This window comes from Mus musculus, chromosome 5 (genome assembly GCF_000001635.26).
Source record: "Mus musculus strain C57BL/6J chromosome 5, GRCm38.p6 C57BL/6J".
Classification (NCBI taxonomy): Eukaryota; Metazoa; Chordata; class Mammalia; order Rodentia; family Muridae; genus Mus; species Mus musculus.
The window spans coordinates 109418547-109445254 of NC_000071.6; the positions used below are offsets into that span (position 1 = coordinate 109418547).

Genomic DNA, 26708 nt, shown 5'->3' on the forward strand with positions numbered 1-26708 from the left:
AGGATGGAATTCAATAGAAAACATAATATAACGTAAAGTCTGCCTACATTATAGAGAGAATGCATATTACTAATTCATTTGACATGGCAATACCATCCACTATGTATAAAGAATAGAAAAATCACAAACATCAACATACTCAATTTACCCTATCAATAGGTCTGCAAAAGTCATGAAAGAATATTTAAACTGACAAAGACATAAATCAACCAAAGGATGAAACAAATTCTTATTCATAGTAACTGCTAGTCCAATAAACTCCATAGAGAGAGACTATTTTAAGCCAATGAAATATCAACTATCCCAAAAATGCACCAGTGGTGCTGAATAGATTGATTTAAAGACCCCAGTTAATTTCTAGTAGAGATAGAATTCAGTGTGGCCATCATGGGCATAAGTATAAGGTAGCTCAAAAAATGTGTCACTCATTGTAACTTACCCAAGTTACATAAATTAGCATACCAGACATACATATGTGTTGTTGCAATATAATCCAAGCAAATACCAACAAGAGGTGAATGAAAAATATAAGGTGTATACTAACATTAGGAGTAAAATTCTCTTATAAATGACAACGAAATTCTCTCATTCCTTTGAGTAAAAACTATGAAATTGTTCTCAGTCATCTAATAAGGTATGAACAAACATCAACCAAAGACATGTTTTATCAGAAGGGACTGATTGCCATGGACTGAAGATCAGGCAAAAAAAGTTAGCATTGTAACACGGTGATTGTCTGCATAGGTACTGATATTGGACAGAATTGGTGTTGAATATCTGTAATTCCAGGCATTACTGGATGTAACATGAACAAAGGTTCTCCAGATGACCTGAATCATAGGACGTTTGAAGAGATTTTCCAAAGATGACTAACATAGATTAGTATATATACAACAGAGGGAATGCTCAATTCCTGGCTCAATTTTGCATGTAAGACTCCCCTTCCCTACACTAGATAATGGAAAACATAATGTTCCATGAATCAACTCAAAGTCTGAATGACAAGGGACATTTATGAACTTCTCAACTTTTGTCTTACTATGGAAGTTCTGATGAAATCCATTATCATGATTGCCAATTGTGTTCTTAGATACAGCTGTTGATATGTGGTCTGGCCCAAGCTGTTCAGGATAAGATTGTCCCTGGAGTGTATGCCATGGATATAAATGAAATCATGGCACCTGAGGATGGTGAACATGACCTTTACAACATGTTTTCACGAATGTTTGAATAAAGTTTTCAGACCTCAGATGCAGAGCTCGAGGCCACAATTTTCCAGATGTATTCAGGGACTATGACACAGGATGAGTGGGAAGGAAATGTAGAAAATAATTGAGTGGATCTCCAGACAATAATAGCCTTGCAATGGACATATAGGTGTACGTGTGTGTGTGTGTGTGTGTGTGTGATAGTTGTCTGCATAAGAAAAAGATTTCACAACTGCTCCATCTTAGATCCTAGCAGACATGAAGAAGCTGTGTGTTTTCACTATTTCCTTCTTGCTCATGACATTTTCTCTCTTCTTGTGCAGTTTGACTGGACCCAGTTGCTTTTGGCGTATCCAGAATAATGAAGATAATGATGGAGATTTGCATCGTGACTGTGGTTTTTTTCTTTTCACATCTGAGGAACCTATAAAAGAAGATTTTTACCATTTTTGTATTGATTTTAGGTAAATCATTAATTTTTTTTCCTGCTTAAATGTTATGAGTTAGAAATATATAGATGCATATACAAACTGGGGTTCTGTCCTGTTCTTCCCATTGTAACATTAAGAACCACTGAAAATTATATAGCACATCCATCACTATTTTAATATTTTCGAATGTGTCAGCATTTAGTTTGGTTTCAGTACAGTGGACTCCAATTCCCCTAGCTAATAGTAACAGATTGCTGAAAAAGTGTGGGAGAGATCAACACATTTTATATGGAGAAAAAATCTCAGTGCTCAGACATCACTTAAAGGATGGCAAAGAATTAGGAAGACTGAGGTGTAAGAGACATCTAGCTCTCTTGCCTTCTTGCCCCTGCTCTGTCCTCTTGTCTCTTCCCCTTCTCTCCCCAATACCCACCCCCCTCTCTCTCCATGTGCTCCTGGCTGGCCTCTACTCCTCTGCTCTCTTTTTCTATGTCTCTGTCACTCTCCCTTTCTCAGTCTCTACTACCCTCTCAACTTACCTCCCCATGCCCTAAATAAACTCTATTCTATATGAGAGAGAGAGAGAGAGAGAGAGAGAGAGAGAGAGAGAGAGAGATCTGATATTGTTTTAGCAAATTAATATATTAACATTCACACTAAGAGGTAATATTAAATTGATATGCAAATGAGCCTAAATGATAATAATCTGCTTATGTAGTATATTGTATTATTTTATATATTTTGATATGGATACATACATTTAAATGAAATTGTTAAAATAATTCTCATGTTGATATTAACATGATAGACATTAACATTTGAAAATATTAAAAGATTTTTACACAAAAATCAGGGAAATATTATTGAAATTTTTCTTGTATATGAAAATAGCATTTTTTAAATTTGTTTTTTTATTTGATATTTTCTTCATTTACATTTCAAGTGCTATCCCCAAAACTCCCTATACAATCCCCCACCCTGCTTCCCACACGCCCACTCCTGCTTCCTGGCCCTGGCATTCCCCTTTACTGGGGCATATGATCTTCACAAGAACAAGGGCTTCTGCTCCCATTGATGGCCAAAAAGGCCATCTTCTGCTACATATGCAACTAGAGACACAATTCTGTGGGGTACTGGTTAGTTCATATTGTTGATCCTCCTATAGGGTTGCCGACCCCTTTAGCTTCTTGGTTACTTTCTCTAGCTCCTTCTTTAGGGGCTCTGTGTTCCGTCCAATAGATGACTGTGAGCATCCACTTCTGTATTTTCCAGGCACTGGCATAGCCTCAAAAGAGATAGCTATACTAGGGTCCTATCAGCAAAATCTTTCTGGCATATGCAATAGTGTCTGGGTTTGGTGGTTGTATATGGAATGGATCTCCGGGTGGGGCAGACTCTGGATGGTCCTTCCTTCCATCTCAGCTCTGAACTTTGTCTCTATAACTCCTTCCATGGGTATTTTGTTCCCCATTCTAAGGAGGAACGAAGTATCCACACTTTGGTCTTCCTTCTTCTTGATTCTCATGTGTTTTGCAAATTGTAACTTGGGTATTCTAAGTTTCTGGGCTAATATCTGCTTATCAGTGAGTGCATATCAAGTGTGTTCTTTTGTGACTGGGTTACCTCACTCAGGATGATATCCTCCATATCCATACATTTACCTAAGAATTTCATGAATTCATTGTTCTTAATTGCTGAGTAGTACTCCATTGTGTAAATGTACCACATTTTCTGTATCCATTCCTCTGTTGAGGGACATTTGGGTTCTTTCCAGCTTCTGGCTATTATAAATAAGGCTGCTATGAACATAGTGGAGCATGTGTCTTTATTACCAGTTGGAACATCTTCTGGGTGTATGCCCAGGACAGGTATTGCTGGATCTTCCGGTAGTACAATGTCCAATTTCCTGAGGAACCATCAGACTGATTTCCAGAGTGGTTGTACCAGCTTGCAATCCCACCAACAATGGAGGAGTGTCCCTCTTTCTCGAAATCCTCTCCAGCATCTGTTGTCACCTGAATGTTTGATCTTAGCCATTATGACTGGCGTGGGGTGGAATCTCAGGGTTGTTTTGATTTTCATTTCTCTGATGATTAAGGATGTTGAACATTTTTTCAGGTGCTTCTCAGCCATTCAGAATTCCTCAGTTGAGAATTCTTTGTTTAGCTCTATACCCCAATTTTTAATAGGGTTATTTGATTTTCTGGAGTCCATCTTCTTGAGTTCTTAATATATATTGGATATTAGTCCTCTATCAGATTTAGGATTGGTAAAGATCCTTTCCCAATCTGTCGGTGGTCTTTTTGTCTTATTGACAGTGTCTTCTGCCTTACAGAAGCTTTGAAATGTTATGAGGTCCCATTTGTCAGTTCTTGATCTTACAGCACAAGCCATTGCTGTTCTGTTCAGGAATTTTTTCCCCTTTGCCCATATCTTTGAGGCTTTTCCCCACTTTCTCCTCCATAAGTTTCAATGTCCCTGCTTCCTTGATCCACTTATACTTGAGCTTTGTACAAGGAGATAAGAATAGATCAATTCACAATCTTCTACATGATAACCACCAGTTGTACCAACACCATTTGTTGAAAATGCTGTCTTTTTTCCACTGGATAGTTTTAGCTCTCTTGTTAAAGATCAAGTGACCATAGGTGTGTGGGTTCATTTCTGGGTCCTCAATTCTATTCCATTGGTCTACTTGTCTGTCGCTATACCAGTACCATGCAGTTTTTATCACAATTGCTCTGTAGTAAAGCTTTAGGTCAGACATGGTAATTCTACCAGTGGTACTTTTATTGTTGAGAATAGTTTTTGCTATGATAGGTTTATTTGTTATTCCAGATGAATTTGTAAATTGCCCTTTATAACTCTGTGAAGAATTGAATTGGAATTTTGATGGGGATTGCATTGAATCTGTAGATTGCTTTCCACAAGGTAGCCATTTTTACTATATTGATCCTGCCAATCCATGAGCATGGGAGATCTTCCATCTTCTAAGATCTTCTATGATTTCTTTGTTCAGAAACTTAAAGTTCTTATTATACAGATCTTTCACTTCCTTAGTTAGAGTCACACCAAGATATTTTATATTATATGTGACTATTGTGAAGGGTGTTGTTTCTCTAATTTCTTCTCAACCTGTTTATCCTTTGTGTAGAGAAAGGACACTTGATTTGTTTGAGTTAATTATATATCCAGCTACTTCAAGGAAGCTGTTTATCATGTTTAGGAGTTCTCCAGTGTAATTTTTAGGATCACTTACATATACTATCATATCATCTGAAAATAGTGATATTTTGACTTCTTCCTTTCCAATTTGTATCCCCTTGACCTCCTTTTGTTGTCTAATTGCTCTGGCTAGGACTTTGAGTACCATATTGATTAGGTAGGGAGAAAGTGGGCAGCCTTGTCTAGTCCCTGGTTTTAATGGGATTGCTTCCAACTTCTCTTCATTTAGTTTGATGTTGGCTGAAAGTAGCATTTTTTTATTATTTTATTTATTTTCATTCCAAATACTCCTCCCTCCTGGTCCCCTATTCCAGAGTTCTTCACCCATCCCCCCACTTTTTGGCATCTGAGAGTGTGCGCTCCCAACACTCCCACCTCATCCCCAACACATCCTTTCCAGATGTTCCCACATCTTCTATACCCTAGTCCTCCTTCAGTATCCTTCTTTCCTGAGATATCAAGTCTCTACAAGATTAGGTGCATGCTCTCCCACTGAAACCATACAAGACAGTCCTCTACTACATATGTGCCAGTGTCCACTGACCAGCCCATGTTTGTTTTTTGTACTAAGGCTATACATCAATAATAATGAAATTATCATTTTTGTTATGCTTGACTTCAAAGAGTTTTTCTTATTTTGATATTGTTAAAATTTAATTACTGATTACATAAATCCTCTAATATAAACAATGATAATCTTTTTTAAGTAAACTATTATTAGACAATTTATACAGACATATAATGCATTTGGAATTTGCTCACTCTATGTCAGTGGTATTATATATTGGCTTTTTAATGTATTTCTTAATGATTTTCTCTTTAATATTTTATGTTCTTTTACCATGTTTAATTTACAAAGATTATTTTGTATGTTTTGAAACATAATTTAGTACTCAAGTATTATAAGTGGGATCCTGAGTTATGCATATTATTCAATATGTGGTAATGAAAATTTTAGGGTAGTGAAGGATAACAATAGAAAAGTTGAATGAAATATGTTGTAGTATTTGATAATTAAAACACTCAATGTTGTTATTTGATACATAAAAAATTCAAATATAAAAATTTTAAGGTGTTATAGATTTGATATATGGCTCAAGGCATTTTTTTTGAATTAGTGTTTCAAGAGGATTGTTTAGCAGCCTTACTTTAAAAGTATTGCTTTCAGAGAAAGAAAATCTTCATGGGTTTTCACAAATATAAAAATTATCATATCAGAGAGACTTATATTTATGATCTGAAATGTATTCAACTGTAAAGATCACTAATTTCCCCAAGTTTATTTCAGGAAAGGTAGCATTTACACAGAAATTTAGCATGTCTTGTAGTACAAAGTTTACTGCAATTGAATGGAAATTTGATGTTTTGAATAGTGTTGGTTTGAATATGCTTGGCCCAGGGAGTGGAACCATTAGGAGGTATGGCCTTGTTTTAGTAGGTTTGGCCTGTTGGAGGAAATGAGTCACTGTGGGATTGGGACAATGAGACATTCTTCCTAATCACATGAGAGCCAGTCTTCTCCTATTGGTCTTCAGATGAAGGTGTAGAACTCTCAGATTCTGCACCATGCATGCCTGCATGCTGCCATGCTCTCACCTTGATGATAATGCTCTAAACCTCTGAACCTGTAAGCCAGTCCCAACTAAATGTTGTCCATATAAGTGTTGCCTTGGTCATGGTGTCTGTTTTCAGCAGTAAAAGTATAATGAAGACAGAAGTTGGTACCAGTGACTGGGGTATCACTGTGATAGGGCTGACCATACTTTTGTTTGGAAGAATGTCAATTTGGAAAGCAGTTGAATGCTTTAAGTAGGGCTTAATGGACTATCCTAATAGCTTAGAGTGATTTAAGCTGTACGGATCTGGCCTAAGAGGTTTTAGTGGAGAAGAATTTCAGTATATGGCCTAGAGACAGTTTTAGTTATATACTGTTGAAGAGTGTGACTGCTTTATGCCCTTGTCTGAAGAGTCTACCTGTGGTTAAAGTAAGGAGATTTATATTAATTTCATTGACAAAGAGAGTCTTTAAAAAGCCCATCACAATCTTTGTTTTCTGGTTTAGTGTCATGAAGAACATTCTGTTCAAGCACAGCAATATTAAAAAGAATAAAAGTACAAAATATATTGTGCAAATTATAATAAAGTGACCCCAGGAAGTAAAATGGAGCTAGTGATCTCAGGGCAAGATCCCACCCAGATAAGCTTATTGCTTGTGTTTGCATTTGAATAAAGAATAGTTTAGATTTTTTAATCTGGAGTGACCTACAATCCAGAAATAGAAGGCCCACATGTGATCCAGATCTTGAGACTGGAAGACACAGGCTTTAGGTCTGGATGTTGAGGAACATGGGCCATGAAAAGCTTAGGCACCGGCATGGTGGTACACAGATTTAATTCCAGGAGACAAAGGCAAGTAGATCTCTGTGTTCAAGGCCACTCTTAAACAGAACAAGTTTTAGGTTAAGTAAAGCTGAAGCCCAGGCATGGTGGTACATGCCTTTAATGGCAGCATAAAGGAGAAAGAGCCATGCAGATCTTTTTGTTCAAGGTCAATCTACAAGGAAAGCTCCAGGAGTGAGGAACTTGAAAAAAAAAGCTGGTAATAGAATAATGAAGGACCATATTCCAGCATCAGCCATTAGTAGAAATAGTCAGCTTTGGCTATGTTGCTTTGGCATTAGGGTCAAGAATAGAAAGGACTACTGGGACAATTGATACTGGTTAGCTGGAGCTAAGAAATTAGCATTGATAGAGAAGAGGCCAGCATCATGTGAGACAAAATCTTTTGGTAAGTGTTTTCTCAAATCTTGAAGAAGCTGTTTTCCAGAAATAGAGATAGCTAAGGTTGTCCCTTGTGCTGCAGCTGGGTTGGTAATGCATAAGAATCACCCAGGTGGTACTGGTTTTGAAGGTATGAAGTAATCATGGAGAGCAGCTGAGGTTTGTCACTGTAAGATGCCAGGGAAGGCCATTGGTGAAGGTGCAGCCTCAGTTGTAGTTGATGGCCCAGGACTAAACTGGTTATGTATAGAAGTTGAGCTTTGGCACTATTGAGAGAGCCTATGGGAGGCTATTGATGAAGCCTAGTTGAAGCAAAAGTTCCCAGAGTGTTAGAGATGCCAGCACCATGGAATGACCACCAAGAACAGTAGCAGCAATGGAGTAGAGTTGACCAGAGCCTAAAGTGCTACAGAGGGCAGAACTTGAGAAGTGACACAAGGCCTTCAGAACATCCCATAAGATCATGTGTGAATCCCAAACATTAGAACTAGAAGCAGTGAAGTTGAAGTTGACTTGGAAACCCCAAGATTTCAAAGACGCCTGATTCTGTGGAATTAGAACTTGAATAGCAATCTTAGTTTATAGGACTGTAATCTGGTTCATGTATGGCATCCAGGGATAAACAGCTCTTTATCCATGTACACAAAAATAAAAATTTTCATAACAGAGTGACCTCTTTGTGGGAATTTCTAAGGTGTATTCTTCTGTAAATATCACTAATTTCCCAAGCTTATTTTAGGAAAGGTAGCATTTACTTATCTCCTAGTACAAAGTTTACTGCAACTGTAGAGAAAATTTCATGTTTCAAACGTCATCCTAAATCATCTCTATGCCTTCTTGTAGAATACCAGCAAGGAGATATGAGGTTTTTTTGGTAATGTTTTTTGCTACTGATGAGATCAACAGGAATCCTTATCTTTTACCAAACATGTCTTTGATTTTCTGCCTCATTGTTGGCATGTGTGGAGATACATTGGGATACCTGGAAGAAACACATTCACCAAACAATACTTGGAATAGTATTAATTATAACTGTGAAATAAGGCCAATATGTGATATAGAACTTACAGGGCCATCATGGACAACATCCGTAAAACTGGCAATTAATTCTAGAAAACCAAAGGTAAGAATCTGTGCCATTGGATGAACTAACTTTTTAATTCTATTCTATTCATAGGTACCTAGGGAGAAAACTTGTTTGGCATGGTTTGTATGTACTCTTTTACAAGCACACAAACACACACACACACACACACACACATATATGTATGTGTGTGTGTATATATACATATATATATATAATATAAATATAAAAATATAAATAAATCAGTTTGTAGGTGTATTGGGGAAACAGATAACACTGAACACTGTTTTCTAGAACAGTGGGACTTGTCAGGAATAGCCTAGAATCTAATAGGGACAATTCACAATATTTACAGTGTAATCTTACTATTTTCAATAAGAGTGAAAGGTGAAAAATGTTTCTTGTATATAAGTCCAAATGTCCTAACAAGCACATTACTTATGGGGATGTTTAATCCTCTTTCTACATCCTTTAGGTTTTCTTCGGACCATTTAATTCTCACCTGAGTGACCATGACCAGTTTCCCTATATCTATCAGGTAGCAACCAAGGACACACATTTGTCCCATGGCATGGTCTCCTTGATGCTTCATTTTAGATGGACTTGGATAGGACTTGTCATCTCAGATGATGATCAGAGTATTCAGTTTCTCTCAGACTTGAGAGAAGCAATGCAAAGACATGGAATCTGTTTAGCTTTTGTGAATATGATCCCAGAAAACATGCAGATATATATGACAAGGGGTAAGATATATGACAAACAAATTATGACATCATCAGCCAAGGTTGTTATCATTTATGGTGAAATGAACTCTACTCTAGAAGTCAGCTTTAGAAGATGGGCATATTTATGTGCAAGGAGAATCTGGATCACAACCTCACAATGGGATGTCATCACAAATAAAAGAGATTTCAGCTTTGATTTCTTCCATGGGACTGTCACTTTTGCACACCACAATGGTGAAATTGTTATATTTAGGAATTTTTTGCAAACAGTGAACACTTCCAAGTACCCATTAGACATTTCTCAGACTATGCAGGAGTGGAATTATTTTAATTGTTCAATCTCTAAGAACAGCAACAGCAAAATGGATCATTTTACATTCAACAACACATTGGAATGGACAGCACTGCAAAAATTAAACATGGTCCTGAGTGAAGAAGGCTACAATTTGTATAATGCTGTATATGCTGTGGCCCACACATACCATGAACTCATTCTCCAACAAGTAGAGTTTCAGAAAATGGCAGAACCCAAAGGAATATTCACTGACTGTCAGCAGGTAAAGGTTCTTACATTTCATTATGCTTAGCAATGTTGTCTTATAAATGGCCCATGAGAAACTCATATACATTCGATGGAATTTATTTTTGCAAAAGAAAGATTTCTATACTAAAAAACTCCCTAATGAATCATATATATGGATATATATCATGCACAAGGATAACATTTAATAGGAGACAGTATTTTTTGTGTGGACACCAGTGAGTTTTGTGAAGATGTGTCTCAACACTTTACCAAATGAGTTCAATATTTAAAATAAAAGCCATGAGTTTTACCATAAATCCTCAAGTGATGACTTGAGTAGAATAATTTCTTCAGGAATTGGTACATGTGCTGTAATTAATAGTTTGACATTTAAAGTAACATTTTATGAAACATAAATGATACTGAGAGCACATTTTCTTAAGCTTATGTTTATTTATATGTAAACTATATGTACATGAATGACCCACTACCACTTTTCATTTCCACAGCTTCCAGATATTCAAACTGCCTACTCATTCTCACACATATTTCTTCATTTTTTAAAATTATTTTTTCCAAATATGCGCGTGCACGAGTGCACACACACATACACACACACAGAGAGAGAGAGAGAGAGAGAGAGAGAGAGAGAGAGAGAGAGAGAGAGAGACTGTGTTACTCTTTATTTGGTAAACATTTTAATTACCCATGAGACATATTGCATTTTACTGCATGGGATAACTTTAATATATTTGTCTTTCCTGGAAACCATTGAAGAATTAGGGGAATTTTTCAATTTTGCATTCCCTTTATTGCTATGCTTATGTAAGCATCTAATGAAGCATCTCACTTAGGTGGCTTCCTTGCTGAAGACCAGAGTATTTACTAACCCTGTTGGAGAACTGGTGAACATGAAGCATAGGGAAAATCAGTGTGCAGATTATGACATTTTCAACATTTGGAATTTTCCACAAGGCCTTGGATTAAGAGTGAAAATAGGAAGCTATTATCCTTGCTTCCCACAAAATCAACAACTTCATATATCTGAAGATTTGGAGTGGGCCACAGGAGGAACGTCGGTGTGTACCACAATTTTTCTTATTTGAAGTATATCTAAATTTTAAAATTTGTGGCACAAAAGATGTAGCTGTGTGATTAAGACCAATTGCTGCTCTTGCAAAAGGCCCATTCTTGGTTACCAACATCAAAATTTGATAACTCTCAACTTCATGTAAATCTAGGTCATAGGGATTAAAGGTCTTTGATTCCATGTTTAAATGCACCCACATGCCTAGTCACACACAATACATAAATACATTTATGAAATTTGAAGATATATATATTTAACTTAATTTTATTATTATATATGCAATGTATTTTTAGAATTACTAAAAAAAGATTTAATTTTTTCATTTTTATTATTTATTTACATTTCAAATGCTGTACCCCTTCCCTGTCCCTATTCCTTGAGCACCCCAACTCATCTGCCTCCCCACACCCTCCAACTTACTCCCAGGTAACCCCTTTCACATCAACCTTCCCTGGGGCATCAGGTCTCCACATAAGCAAGCACATCCCCTCCCACTAAGGCCAAACATGGCAGTTCTATTCTACATATGTAGTGGAGGCCATGGACCAGCCCATGTATGCTCTTTGGTTGGTCGCTTAGTTCCTGTGAGCTCTGAGAGGTCCAATTAGTTGATACTGTTATTTTTCCTATGGGGTTGCATTCTCCTTCAGCTCCTTCAGTCCTTACTCTACCTCTTCCATAGGGGACCCCAGCTCAGTCCAATGCTTGGCTATAAGAATCTGCATCTGTCTTGGTCAGGTGCTGGTAGAGCCTCTCAGATGACAGCCATTCTAAGCTCCTTTCTGCAAGCACAGCATGAAATCAGCAATAGTGTTGGGGGTTTGGTATCAGAAGATGGATGAATCCCAGGGTGTGGTGGTCTCTGGATGCCCTTTTCTTCAGTCTCTGCTCCAATTTTGTCCCTGTATTTCCTTAAGACAGGAACAATTCTAGGTCAATATCTTTAAGATGGGTGGCTAGCCCCATCTCTCAACCAGGGGCATGTCTATCTACTCTCTCTGAGGTGGTCTCTCAGGTTCCATTTCCCCACTGTTGGATATTTTCATTAATGTCATCCCCGTTGAGTCTTGGGAGCCTTTCACATCCCTAGTATCTGAGACTTTCTAGAGGTTCCCTCCACCCGCACCCCACTGCTACATATTTCCTTTCATTCTCCTGGCCTTTTGGGTTTCTTTCCTTCTCTCCCACTCACCTACCATAACTGATCTCCTCTTGGATGTATTTACTTTTTTGTTGTTCTAGAGCTTTTAGGTGTGCTGTGAAGCTGCTAGTGTAAGCTCTCTTCAGTTTCCTTTTGGAGGCACTTAGAGCTATGAGTTTTCTTCTTACCACTGCTTTCACTGTGTTCCATAAGTTTTAGTATGATGAGTCTTCATTTTCATTAAATTCCAAAATGCCTTTAATTTCTTTCTTTATTTCTTCCTTGACCAAGTTATTATTGAGTAGAGTGTTGTTCAGTTTCCATGTGTACTTGTGCTTTCCATTGTTTTTGTTGGTATTTAAGACCAAACTTAGTCTGTAGTGATCTGAGAGGGTGCATGGGATTATTTCAATCTTCTTGTATCTGTTGAGGTCTGTTCTGTGACCAATTATATGGTCAGTTTTGGAGAAGGTACCATGAGGTTCTGAGAGGAAGGTATACTCTTTTGCTTTTGGATGAAATGTTCTATAAATATCTTTTAGATCCATTTGGTTCATAACTTCTGTTAGTTTCACTGTGTCTCTGTTTAGTTTGTTTGCATGATTTGTCCATTGCTGAGAGTGGGGTGTTGAAGTCTCCCACTATTATTATGTGGGGTGTGATGTGTGCGAAAATCTTGGTAGCTTTTACCTTTGACCAGAATGAAGTGTCCTTCCTTAACTTTTTTTTGATAACTTTTGGTTGAAAGTTGATTTTATTTGATATTAGAATGGCTACTCCAGATTGTTTCTTGGGACCATTTTCTTGGAAAATTGTTTTCCAACCTTTTATTCAAAGGTAATATCTGCCTTCGTCACTGAGGTGCATTTCCTGTACGAAGCAAAATGCCGGGTCCTGTTTATGAATCCAGTCTTTTAGTCTATGTCTTTGGGGGGGATTGAGTGAACTGATGTTAAGAGATATTAAGTAAAAGTGATTGTTACTTCCTATTATTTTTGTTGTTAGAGGTAGAATTATGTTTGTGTGGCTATCTTCTTTTGGGTTTCTTGAAAGATTACTTTCTTGCTTTTTCTAGGGTGTAGTTTCCCTCCTTGTGTTGATGTTTTCCATCTATTATCCTTTGTAGGGGTGTAGTTATAGAAAGATATTGTGTCAATTTGGTTTAGTCATGAAATACCTTGGTTTGTTCATCTATGGTAATTGAGAGTTTTGCTGGGTTTAGTAGCCTGGGCTGTTATTTGTGTTCTCTTAGGGTCTGTATGACATCTGCCCAGGATCTTTTAGCTTTCATAATCACTGGTGAGAAATCTGGTGTAAGTCAGATATGTCTGCCTTTATATGTTATTTGACATTTTCCTGTCCCGACCCATGGGACAGTAGAACAGGGACTGAGGAACTACCTGTAGAGAGAATGGGGGACAAGAAACACAAAGAATGGACAGCAAGACAAAGAAAATCTGATCAAGCTGACAAATTTTATTTTTCCCAGGCAGATTTTATATCCACAGAAGCAGGATATGGGGAGGGGGGATGACACAGAATCGATTTGCTTCTGGGGGAATGCACCTGTTCCCAAAAGCAGGATATTGGCTAGGCAAAAAGTTCAGCAGGAGGAACAGAACAGGGTGGGTTGTAAGGTACCTGTCCACAAGATCTTTAGCTATTTGTTCTTAACTAGGGGTAGTACTTTCCCACAGAGGCCTCAACTTTTCCCACAGAAATCTCAACTAAGCTAGCACTTTTCCACTAAGGCCAAGACTTTGTAAGTAAGCACTTATGGCTGACAAGGCAGTTGACATTCAAACAGGGTCTCTCCCAACATTTTTCCCTTATGGCTTTTAATATTGTTTCTTTGTCTAGTTCATTTTGTGTTTTGATTATTATGTGATGGGAGGAACTTCTTTTCTGGTCCAATCTATTTGGAATTGTGTAGGCTTCTTGTATATTCATGGACATCTCTTTCTTTAGGTTAGGGAAGTTTTCTTCTATAATTTTGTTGAAGATATTTACTGGCCATTTGAGTTGGAAATCTTTGCTCTCTTCTATACCTATTATCTTTAAGTTTCTTCTCATTGTGTCCTGGATTTCCTAGATGTTTTGGGTTCCTTTTTGCTTTTTGCATTTTCTTTGACTGTTGTGTCAATGTTTTCTATGGTGTCTTCTGCACCTGAGATTCTCTTTTCTAACTCTTGTATTCTGTTGGTGATGCTTGCATCTATGACTCCTGATCTCTTTCCTAGGTTTTCTAACTCCAGGGTTGTCTCCTTTTGTGATTTCTTTATTGTTTCTATTTCCATTTTTAGATCTTGGATGATTTTGTTCATTTTCCTTTGCCTGTTTGATTGTGTTTTCCTAAATTTCTTTAAGCTATTTTTATGTTTCCTCTTTAAGGGCTTCTAGCTGTTTATGTCTGTTCTCCTGTATTTCTTTAATAGAGTTATTTATGTACTTCTTAAAGTCCTCTATCTTTGTCATGAAAAGAAATTTTTACATCTGAATCTTGCATTTCCAGTGTGATGGTGTATCCAGGACTTGCTATGGTGGGAGAATTGGGTTCTGATGATGCCAAGCAACCTTGGTTTCTGTTGCTTATGTTCTTATTCTTGCCTCCTGCCATCTGATTATTTTTAGTGCTTCCTGTCCTTAATATATCTATATAGAGCCTGTCCTTTCTGTGATCCTGGTTGTGTCAAAACTCCTCAGAGTGCAGTTGTCACTATGATCCTATGATTCTGGGATCCTGTGATCCTGAGATCCTGGTATATCAGAGCTCCTGGGGGTCAAGCAGCCTCTGGGACCATGAGATCCTGGTGTGACAAGCTCCTCAGGCCCTGGGATCCTGGGATCCTGTGGACCTAGGGTGTTAGAGTGCCTGGGAGTGGAGCTTCCTCTGGGTGTTATGAGACTGGCTGTTGAGTTTGCACTCAAGGTCTTCTCAGGGCACTGGCTCAGACCAAAAGGAACCTGTGCCACTGGTCAGGTGGAGTTCCTGGGTGCCTGGGTTCCACTGGTCCCAGTTACTCCCTGTCTTGGGGCAGATGTTGTGTCTTCCTCACCTCTAATCCTCTATATAATGAGTCTTATATCATACTTTGCTCATATTTATCAAAGAATTTTTTGATCTACCCTACCTTTTCTCTTTACCCAACTCAATTTTATTGTTTTTTTTCTTTATAAATCATGTGAAAGAAACTGATGACACACAAATGTTCTGTTTGCATTTAATCACCTTAGGAAGGAAAATTTTAGAATCTATACAACACAATTCTTACACACTTAATATTACATGATATAGTAAATACTGTGTTACATTCAGGACATTGGAGGTTTACACAAAATAGTAAAGTGCCTGAAATTGATAAGTGATTTATCAGAGGAATATGTATAGCAATATCTGATATATACATATAAACCATGAAATTTTGTTGCATATGCATGTAAATATATATATATATATATATGTATATTATACACTTGATGTATACATACATTATGCATATACATCCTCAGGTTCCCACCTCCATGTGTAGTGTGACATGTACTGCTGGATTCAGAAAAATTCATCAGAAACAAACAGCAGACTGCTGCTTTGACTGTGCCCATTGCCCAGAAAATGAGGTTTCCAATGAGACAGGTATATGTATCCATGCAGAAAAAAAAATTGTTGAATTCAAATATCTTCTCTTTCCAAAGTAAAATAGAAGATGGCCTAGATGGAAATGGGAGTCCTAAAATCTGTGTGTTTCAGAATTTAATCTTTTGAATGATATCAACATTTTTGGACCCTTCAAATAGTCTGCAATATCTTCTACAAACAACTCATTTTTCTCACAATATGATGGTTAGTGACTTTATATTTTGCAGAAAATTTTTAGGGAGAGAAGCATTTATAACCATTTCTTTTTTTATATATTATCTCCCTCACATTGACACTTCAAAACTGTTTGAGACTAGCTGTTTCCACTCCCATGAGTTCAGATACAGCAGCACAGATAGAAGTACATATTCCACAGACAGGCATAAGCTTTTGGGATAGTTCCCTGCTCCAGGTGTTCAGGACCCACATGAAGACCAAGCTACATATCTGCTACATATGTGTAGGGAGACCTAGGTCCAGCCCATGTGTGTTCTTTGCTTGGAGGTTCAATCTCCAAGAGCCCCAAGAGTCCATGTTAGTTGCTCCTGTTTGTCTTCCTGTGGAGATCCTATCCCTTTGAGGGTATGGGGGGTTAAGTCCTTCTTCTTGTTCTTCCATAGTAGTCCCTACGCACCATCCAAAGTTTGACTATTGGTATCTTTCTCAGTCAGCTGTTGGGTGGAGCCTTTCAGAGGACAGCCATGCTAGACTCCTGTCTGCAAGTATAACAGAGTATCATTAACAGTGTCAGGGAATGGTGCTTGCCAATGGTATGAATCTCAAGTTGGGCCTGGTTTTGTATGGCCTTTCCATTAGCCTCTGTTCCATCTCAAATCTGCATTTTTTTTTTTTTTGTAGATTGGATAAGTTTTGGGTTGAACATTTTGTGAATGGGTTGATGTCCCTCTGGTTCCATCAGGGTTACTGCCTGGCCATAGAAGGAAGCCTCCCCAGTCTTCATAACCCCAGTACTGTGAGTCACAGCTAAGAACACACTCATTGATTTTTGGGCACCTCCCCTATCCCAGATCTCTGTTTTTTCCCCCTGGAGATAGTCCCTAAAACCCATCCCCAATCAATTGTAGATTTACATTCATTACCATCTGGCCATCCACATTGCCACTCCCTACACCTGACCCAAACTACCTCACTCTCATCTGCATCCTCTTTCCCAACCAGTTCACTCCTCTCATTTCACTTCTGAGACAATATCAATGCCACCCCCTTCCAAGTGAGACTCAAGCATCCTTGTTTGTGCCCTCCTTCCTGACCAGCTTCCATGTGTATGTGACATCTAGCATGGGCATTCTATTTTATGGCTCATATACACTTATAAGTAAGTACATACCATGCATGCCATTTTGGGACTGGGTTACGTCATTCAGGATGATCAACTCAAGATACATGCAATCAGAAAATCCATTGCAAAATGTATGATGTCTTTGCTTTTCATAGATGAATAGTATTCCATTATGTAGATGTACCACATTTTCTTTATCTATTCATCATTTGAGGGACTTCTAAGTTGCTTCCAGTTTCTGGATATTACAAATAAACCTGCTATGAACATAGTCAAGCAAGTGACTTTGTGGGTTTTTAGAGAATATTTTGGGTATACACCCAGGAGTAGGATAGCTGGATCTTGAAGTAGAATTATTCTCCATTTTCTTAGAAACTGCCAAATTGATTTACAAAGTGGTTATACAAGTTTGAACTCCCACCAGCAATGGAGGAATGTTCCCCCTCAATGTACATTCTTGCCAGCATGTGGTTTCTCTTGAGTTTTTAATTTTTTAATTTATTTTTATCTTTATTTATTCAATTTATATCCTGCTCGCTGCCCCCCTACCAGTCAGCCCCTATCACAATCCTTTTCCATTTCCACCATTCCTTTTCCTCTGAGTGGATTGGGGCCCCCGGGTATCCTTCCCACCTTGGTACTTTAATACTTGTGAGGCTAGGCATTTTATTTCCTACTGAGCCCAGACAAGGCAGTAGAAGATATTCCCCACAGAGGTAACAGCTTTTGGGATAGCCCCTGTTCCAGTGGTTTGGGACAAAACATGTAAACCAAGCTGTACATCTGCTCCATATGTGTGGGAGGCCCATGTATTTTCTTTGGTTGGTGGTTCTGACTCTGAGAACTCCTAGGATTTAGTTTAGTTCACTCTGTTGGTCTTCCTGTGGAGTTCCTATCTCCCTTGAGGCCCATAATTCTCCCTCCTGCTCTTTCATAAGAGTCTGCAATCTCCATCTACTGTTTATGGCTGTGGGTGTCTGTATCTATCTGAGCCAGCTGCTGGGTGGTGCCTCTCAGAGGACCTAATTATTCATTGAATTTCCTCAGTGTCAGTTGTTATATATCCCTTTTCATATCTTTTTTTTTTGAGTACTTCCTATCTTTTGGTTTGGCTAGGGCTTGTCTATCTTGTTGATTTTTCCAAAGAACCAGCTTTTGATTTCGTTGATTCTTTGTTTCTAACTGATTGATTTCATCCCTGATTTTGATTATTTTCAGCCTTCAACTCCTCAAACAGCTTGCTTCTGTTTTTCTAGAGCTCTCAGATGTACCTTTAAATTGATGGTATGAGAGTGTTCTTTTTTTTATTGGAAATTTTCTTTATTTCCATTTCAAATGTTATTCCCTTTCCTGGTTTACCCTCAGGAAGCCCCCTATCCCATCCTCCCTCCCCCTGCTTCTATGAGGATGCTCCCCCACCCAGGCATCTACTCCTGCCCCACTGGCCTGACATTCCCCTACACTGGGGTATCAAGCCTTCATAGGACCAAGGTCTCTCCTCTCATTGATGTCCATCCAACAAGGCCATCCTCTACTACATATGTGGCTGGAGCCATGGGTCCCTCTATGTGTATTCTTTGGTTAGTAGTTAAGTCCCTGGGAACTCTGGGGCGGGGTGCTTTATCAAGGTACTTAGTGCTACGAACTATCCTCTTAACACTGCTTTCATTGTGTCCTATAAATGTATGTATATTGTGCCTTCATTTTCATTGAATTCTAGAAAGTTTAATTTCTTTCTTTCTTTTTTTTTTTCTTCACTGATCCAGACATCATTGGTTAGAGAGTTATTCAATTTCCACAAGTGGGCAGGCTTTCTGATGCTTCTGCTGTTGTTGAATCTAGCTTTAATCCATGGTGGTCTGATAAGATACAAGGGATTGTTTCAATTCTCTTGTTATCTTTGAGACTTTCTTTGTGACTATGGTCAATTTTGGAAAGGGGTCCATGAGATGTTGAGAAGAAAGTATATTCTTTTGTGTTTGGGTGAAATACTTTATACATGTCTGCTAGGTCCGTTTGATTCATAATATCTGTTAGTTTCATTATTTCTCTCCTTAATTCTTGTCTGGATGACCTGTTGATTGGTGAGACTGGAATGTTGAAGTCTCCCACTAACAGTTGGTAGATTTTGATGTGTGGTTTAAGCTTTAATAGTGTTTCTTTTACAAATGTTGTTCGCATTGTGTTTCATGGCATAGATGTCCATAATTGAAATATTATCTTAATAGATTTCTCCTTTGATGGGTATGAAGGGACATTGTCTGTCTCTTTTGATTAATTTTGGTTGAAAGTCTATTTTATTAGATATTAGAATGGCTACTTCATTTTGCTTCTTAGGTTCGTTGACTAGGAAAACTTTTTTTCCAGCCCCCTTTCTATCTTTAATGCTGAGGCTTTTCTTGTATGCAGCAAAATGATGGATACTGTTTTCTCATCCACTCTTATTTTTTTACTGGGTATTTGAGACTAATGATTTTGAAAGATATTAATAACAAGTGATTGTTATTTCCTCTTGATCTGGTGTTGGTGGTTTGTGTGTGTGTGTGTGTGTGTGTGTGTGTGTGTGTGTGTGTGTGTGTCTTTAGGTGTCCTTCCCTGGGATTTGCTTTTATGGAATTACTTATTACTTGTGTTTTCTTGGAAACACTTATCCTGTGGGATTGGAGTTTTTTCTCCTATTTTCTGTAGAGCTCAATTTGTGGGTAGGTATTTTTTGAATTTTATTTGTCTTGTAATATCTTGTTTGCTCCATTTATAATGATTGAGAGTTTTGTTGGAATAGTAGTCTAGGCTGGCATTTGTGGTTTTTTTTTAAGTTGCAAGTTACTTAAAAGTCTAGATACTTTTAAGTATCTTTTAAGTATATTTTTTTTCCATTTTTTATTAGGTATTTAGCTCATTTACATTTCCAATGCTATACCAAAAGTCCCCCTTACCCACCCACCCCCACTCCCCTACCCACCCACTCCCCCCCTTTGGCCCTGGCGTTCCCCTGTACCGGGGCACACAAAGTCTGCGTGTCCAATGGGCCTCTCTTTCCAGTGATGGCCGACTAGGCCATTTTTTGATACATATGCAGCTAGAGTCAAGAGCTCAGGGGTACTGGTTAGTTCATAATGTTGTTCCACCTATAGGGTTGAAGATCCCTTTAGCTCCTTGGCTACTTTCTCTAGCTCCTCCATTGGGAGCCCTGTGATCCATCCATTAGCTGACTGTGAGCATCCACTTCTGTGTTTGCTAGGCCCCGGCATAGTCTCACAAGAGACAGCTACATCTGGGTCCTTTCAATAAAATCTTGCTAGTGTATGCAATGGTGTCAGCATTTGGATGCTGATTATGGGGTAGATCCCTGAATATGGCAGTCTCTACATGGTCCATCCTTTCATCTCAGCTCCAAACTTTGTCTCTGTATCTCCTTCCATGGGTGTTTTGTTCCCAATTCTGAGGAGGGGCATAGTGTCCACACTTCAGTCTTCATTCTTCTTGAGTTTCATGTGTTTAGCAAATTGTATCTTATATCTTGGGTATCCTAGGTTTGGGGCTAATATCCACTTATCAGTGAGTACATATTGTGTGAGTTGCTTTGTGAATGTGTTACATCACTCAGGATGATGCCCTCCAGGTCCATCCATTTGGCTAGGAATTTCATAAATTCATTCTTTTTAATAGCTGAGTAGTACACCATTGTATAGATGTACCACATTTTCTGTATCCATTCCTCTGTTGAGGGGCATCTGGGTTCTTTCCAGCTTCTGGCTATAATACATAAGTCTGCTATGAACATAGTGGAGCATGTGTCCTTCTTACCAGTTGGGGCATCTTCCGGATATATGCCCAGGAAAGGTTTTGCTGGATTCTCCGGTAGTACTATGTCCAATTTTCTGAGGAACCGCCAGACTGATTTCCAGAGTGGTTGTACAAGCCTGCAATCCCACCAACAATGGAGGAGTGTTCCTCTTTCTCCACATCCACGCCAGCATCTGCTGTCACCTGAATTTTTGATCTTAGCCATTCTGACTGGTGTGAGGTGGAATTACAGGGTTGTTTTGATTTGCATTTCCCTGATGATTAAGGATGTTGAACATTTTTTCAGGTGCTTCTCTGCCATTCGGTATTCCTCAGGTGAGAATTCTTTGTTCAATTCTGAGCCCCATTTTTTAATGGGGTTATTTGATTTTCTGAAGTCCACCTTCTTGAGTTCTTTATATATGTAGGATATTAGTCCCCTATCTGATTTAGGATAGGTAAAGATCCTTTCCCAATCTGTTGGTGGTCTTTTTGTCTTATTGACGGTGTCTTTTGCCTTGCAGAAACTTTGGAGTTTCATTAGGTCCCATTTGTCCATTCTCGGTCTTACAGTACAAGCCATTGCTGTTCTGTTCAGGAATTTTTCCCCTGTGCCCATATCTTCAAGGCTTTTCCCCACTTTCTCCTCTATAAGTTTCAGTGTCTCTGGTTTTATGTGAAGTTCCTTGATCCACTTAGATTTGACCTTAGTACAAGGAGATAAGTATGGATCAATTCTCATTCTTCTACACGATAACAACCAGTTGTGCCAGCACCAATTGTTGAAAATGGTGTCTCTCTTCCACTGGATGGTTTTAGCTCCCTTGTCGAAGATCAAGTGACCATAGGTGTGTGGGTTCATTTCTGGGTCTTCAATTCTATTCCATTGGTCTACTTGTCTGTCTCTATACCAGTACCATGCAGTTTTTATCACAATTGCTTTGTAGTAAAGCTTTAGGTCAGGCATGGTGATTCCACCAGAGGTTCTTTTATCCTTGAGAAGACTTTTTGCTATCCTAGGTTTTTTGTTATTCCAGATGAATTTGCAAATTGCTCCTTCTAATTCATTGAAGAATTGAGTTGGAATTTTGATGGGGATTGCATTGAATCTGTAGATTGCTTTTGGCAAGATAGCCATTTTTACAATGTTGATCCTGCCAATCCATGAGCATTGGAGATCTTTCCATCTTCTGAGATCTTTTTTAATTTCTTTCTTCAGAGATTTGAAGTTTTTATCATACAGACCTTTCACTTCCTTAGTTAGAGTCACGCCAAGATATTTTATATTATTTGTGACTATTGAGAAGGGTGTTGTTTCCCTAATTTCTTTCTCAGTCTGTTTATTCTTTGTATAGAGAAAGGCCATTGACTTGTTTGAGTTTATTTTATATCCAGCTACTTCACTGAAGCTCTTTATCAGGTTTAGGAGTTCTCTGGTAGAATATTTAGGGTCACTTATAATACTATCATATCATCTGCAAAAAGTGATATTTTGACTTCCTCTTTTCCAATTTGTATCCCCTTGATCTCCTTTTGTTGTCGAATTGCTCTGGCTAATACTTCAAGTACTATGTTGAAAAGGTAGGGAGAAAGTGGGCAGCCTTGTCTAGTCCCTGATTTTAGTGGGATTGCTTCCAGCTTCTCTCCATTTACTTTGATGTTGGCTACTGGTTTGCTGTAGATTGCTTTTATCATTTTTAGTTATGGGCCTTGAATTCCTGATCTTTCCAAAACTTTTATCATGAATGGGTGTTGGATCTTGTCAAATGCTTTTTCTGCATCTAATGAGATGATCATGTGGTTTTTGTCTTTGAGTTTGTTTATATAATGGATTACATTGATGGATTTTCGTATATTAAACCATCCCTGCATTCCTGGAATAAAACCTACTTGGTCAGGATGGATGATTGCTTTAATATGTTCTTGGATTTGGTTAAAGAGAATTTTATTCAGTATTTTTGCATTGATATTCATAAGGGAAATTGGTCTGAAGTTCTCTATCTTTGTTGGGTCTTTCTGTGGTTTAGGTATCAGAGTAATAGTGGCTTCATAAAATGAGTTTGGTAGAGTACCTTCTACTTTTATTTTGTGAAATAGTTTGTGCAGAACTGGAATTAGATCTTCTCTGAAGGTCTGATAGAACTCTGCACTAAACCCGTCTGGTCCTGGGCTTTTTTTGGCTGGGAGACTATTGATAACTGCTTCTATTTCTTTAAGTGATATGGGACTGTTTAGATGGTCAACTTGATCCTGATTCAACTTTGGTACCTGGTATCTGTCCAGAAATTTGTCCATTTTGTCCAGGTTTTCCAGTTTTGTTGAGTATAGCCTTTTGTAGAAGGATCTGATGGTGTTTTGGATTTCTTCAGGATCTGTTGTTATGTCTCCCTTTTCATTTCTGATTTTGTTAATTAGGATTTTGTCCCTGTGCCCTTTAGTGAGTCTAGCTAAGGGTTTATCTATCTTGTTGATTTTCTCAAAGAACCAACTCCTCGTTTGGTTAATTCTTTGAATAGTTCTTCTTGTTTCCACTTGGTTGATTTCACCCCTGAGTTTGATTATTTCCTGCCTTCTACTTCTCTTGGGTGAATTTGCTTCCTTTTTTCTAGAGCTTTTAGATGTGTTGTCAAGCTGCTAGTATGTGCTCTCTCCCGTTTCTTCTTGGAGGCACTCAGAGCTATGAGTTTCCCTCTTAGAAATGCTTTCATTGTGTCCCATAGGTTTGGGTACGTTGTGGCTTCATTTTCATTAAACTCTAAAAAGTCCTTAATTTCTTTCTTTATTCCTTCCTTGACCAAGGTATCATTGAGAAGAGTGTTGTTCAGTTTCCACGTGAATGTTGGCTTTCCATTATTTATGTTGTTATTGAAGATCAGTCTTAGGCCATGGTGGTCTGATAGGATACATGGGACAATTTCAATATTTTTATATCTGTTGAGGCCTGTTTTGTGACCAATTATATGGTCAATTTTGGAGAAGGTCCCGTGAGGTGCTGAGAAAAAGGTATATCCTTTTGTTTTAGGATAAAATGTTCTGTAGACATCTGTCAGGTCCATTTGTTTCATAACTTCTGTTAGTTTCACTGTGTCCCTGTTTAGTTTCTGTTTCCACGATCTGTCCATTGATGAAAGTGGTGTGTTGAAGTCTCCCACTATTATTGTGTGAGGTGCAATGTGTGCTTTGAGCTTTACTAAAGTGTCTTTAATGAATGTGGTTGCCCTTGCATTTGGAGCATAGATATTCAGAATTGTGAGTTCCTCTTGGAGGATTTTACCTTTGATGAGTATGAAGTGTCCCTCCTTGTCTTTTTTGATAACTTTGGGTTGGAAGTCGATTTTACCCGATATTAAAATGGCTACTCCAGCTTGTTTCTTCAGATCATTTGCTTGGAAAATTGTTTTCCAGCTTTTCACTCTGAGGTAGTGTCTGTCTTTTTCCCTGAGATGGGTTTCCTGTAAGCAGCAGAATGTTGGGTCTTGTTTGTGTAACCAGTCTGTTAGTCTATGTCTTTTTATTGTGGAGTTGAGACCATTGATATTAAGAGATATTAAGGAAAAGTAATTGTTGCTTCCTGTTATTTTTGTTGTTAAAGTTGGCATTCTGTTCTTGTGGCTGTCTTCTTTTAGTTTTGTTGAGGGATTATCTTCTTGTTTTATCTAGGGCGTTATTCCTGTCCTTGTATTTGTTTTTTTCTGTTATTATTTGAAGGGCTGGATTCATGAAGAGATAATGGGTGAATTTAGTTTTGTCGTGGAATACTTTGGTTTCTCCATCTATGGTAATTGAGAGTTTGGCTGGGTATAGTAGCCTGGGCTGGAATTTTTGTTCTCTTAGTGTCTGTATAACATCTGTTTAGGCTCTTCTGGCTTTCATAGTCTCTGGTGAAAAATCTGGTGTAATTCTGATAGGCTTGCCTTTATATGTTACTTGACCTTTTTCCGTTACTGCTTTTAGTATTCTATCTTTATTTAATGCATTTGTTGTTCTGATTATTATGTGTCGGGAGGAATTTCTTTTCTGGTCCAGTCTATTTGGAGTTCTGTAGGCTTCTTGTATGTTCATGGGCATCTCTTTCTTTAGATTTGGGAAGTTTTCTTCAATAATTTTGTTGAAGATGTTTGCTGGTCCTTTGAGTTGAAAATCTTCATTCTCATCCACTCCTATTATCCGTAGGTTTGGTCTTCTCATTGTGTCCTGGATTTCCTGGATGTTTTGAGTTAGGATCTTTTTGCATTTTTCATTTTCTTTGATTGTTGTGCCGATGTTCTCTATGGAATCTTCTGCACCTGATATTCTCTCTTCCATCTCTTGTATTCTGTTGCTGATGCTCGCATCTATGGTTCCAGATTTCTTTCCTAGGGTTTCTATCTCCAGTGTTGCCTCCCTTTGGGTTTTCATTATTGTGTCTACTTCCCTTTTTAGGTCTAGTATGGTTTTGTTCGTTTCCATCATCTGTTTGATTGTGTTTTCCTGTTTTTCTATAAGGACTTCTACCTGTTTGGTTGTGTTTTCCTGTTTTTCTTTAAGGACTTGTAACTCTTTAGCAGTGTTCTCCTGTATTTCTTTAAGTGAGTTATTAAAGTCCTTCTTTATGTCCTCTACCATCATCATGATATATGCTTTTAAATACAGGTCTACCTTTTCAGGTGTGTTAGGGTGCCCTGGACTGGGCGAAGTGGGCGTTCTGGGTTCTGATGATGGTGAGTGGTCCTGATTTCTGTTAGTAGGATTCTTACGTTTACCTTTCACCATCTGGCAATCTCTGGAGATAGTTATTATAGTTGTCTTTGTTTAGAGATTGTTCCTCTGGTGATTTTTTTACCCTCTATCAGCAGACGTGGGAGACTAGCTCTCTCCTCTGAGTTTCATTGGTCAGAGCAGTCTCTGCAGGCAAGCTCTCCTCTTTCAGAGAATGTGCACAGTTATCTGGTGTTTGGACCTCCTCTTGGCTGAAGATGAAGGCCCAAAACAGTATCTTTCCCAGAAGCTGTGTTGCTTTGGCCAGGGATGTGTCCGGTTGTCTGGAGCTGAAAATGGTGCCCCCTCAGAAGGTCCCTGGCTCTCGCCTGTCCCAGAAACTGCTGGCCTCTGTATTCCACACCCTCACCCATGCAGCCTGCCCTCCGCGGAGTCCCGGAACCAAGGTGGCTCCCGTGGAGCCTGAGGCAGAAACCTCTCAGGCCAGGCAGACCCCTGTGCTCTCACCAGGAAGGTGGCCGGTTGTCTCTTAATTGTATTTTAACATATATCTTTAAAGGATTCATTTTTTCCTCTTTAAAGACCTCTACCTATTAGATTGTATTTTCCTGTATTTTTAAGGGATTTATTCCTTATCTCTTTAATGGTCTCTATGATCTTTTACTTCTAGTTCCATTAATTAGTATTCAAATTTAATAATCCTGTATTTAAAGGCTGAGTCCATTGTGTAAATGTACATATTTTCTTACTTTAAAAAAATTATTAGATGTTTTATTTATTTACATTCCAAATGTTATCCCCTTTACTGTTTTCCTCTACAAAACCTCCTCTCTCATACCCCCTCCCTCTGCTTCTATGAGGCTGTTTCCTCATCAATCCACCCACTCCTGCTTCCCTGTCTTGGCCTTCTGGAACACTAGGACATTGAGCCTTCACAGGACCAAGGACCTTTCCTTCCATTGATGTTTAACAGGGACATCTTCTTCTATATATGCAGCTGGAAACATGGGTCGCTCCATGTGTACCCTTTGGTTGATGGTTTAGTCCCTAGGAGCTCTGGGGGAGTCTGGTTGGTTTAC

At 38.4% G+C, this 26708-nt stretch overlaps 1 protein-coding gene across 5 annotated transcripts in view; it reads left to right on the top strand.

Annotated features, from left to right (window-relative positions):
* The first annotated feature begins 1466 nt into the window (after positions 1-1466).
* Vmn2r17 (vomeronasal 2, receptor 17) overlaps positions 1467-26708 on the top strand; it is a 33375-nt gene continuing 8133 nt past the window's right edge. For 2 of the 5 annotated variants that reach the window (NM_001104628.1, XM_030254649.1), the window contains exons 1-5: positions 1467-1672; positions 8489-8768; positions 9205-10011; positions 10832-11056; positions 15719-15842. In NM_001104628.1, coding sequence (NP_001098098.1) covers positions 1467-1672; positions 8489-8768; positions 9205-10011; positions 10832-11056; positions 15719-15842 — 1642 coding nt within the window. Of the gene's footprint in view, positions 1673-8488; positions 8769-9204; positions 10012-10831; positions 11061-11878; positions 11880-15711; positions 15843-26708 lie in introns of all 5 variants that reach the window. The other 3 variants (XM_030254648.1, XM_030254647.1, XM_030254650.1) reach the window with 3 other exon arrangements.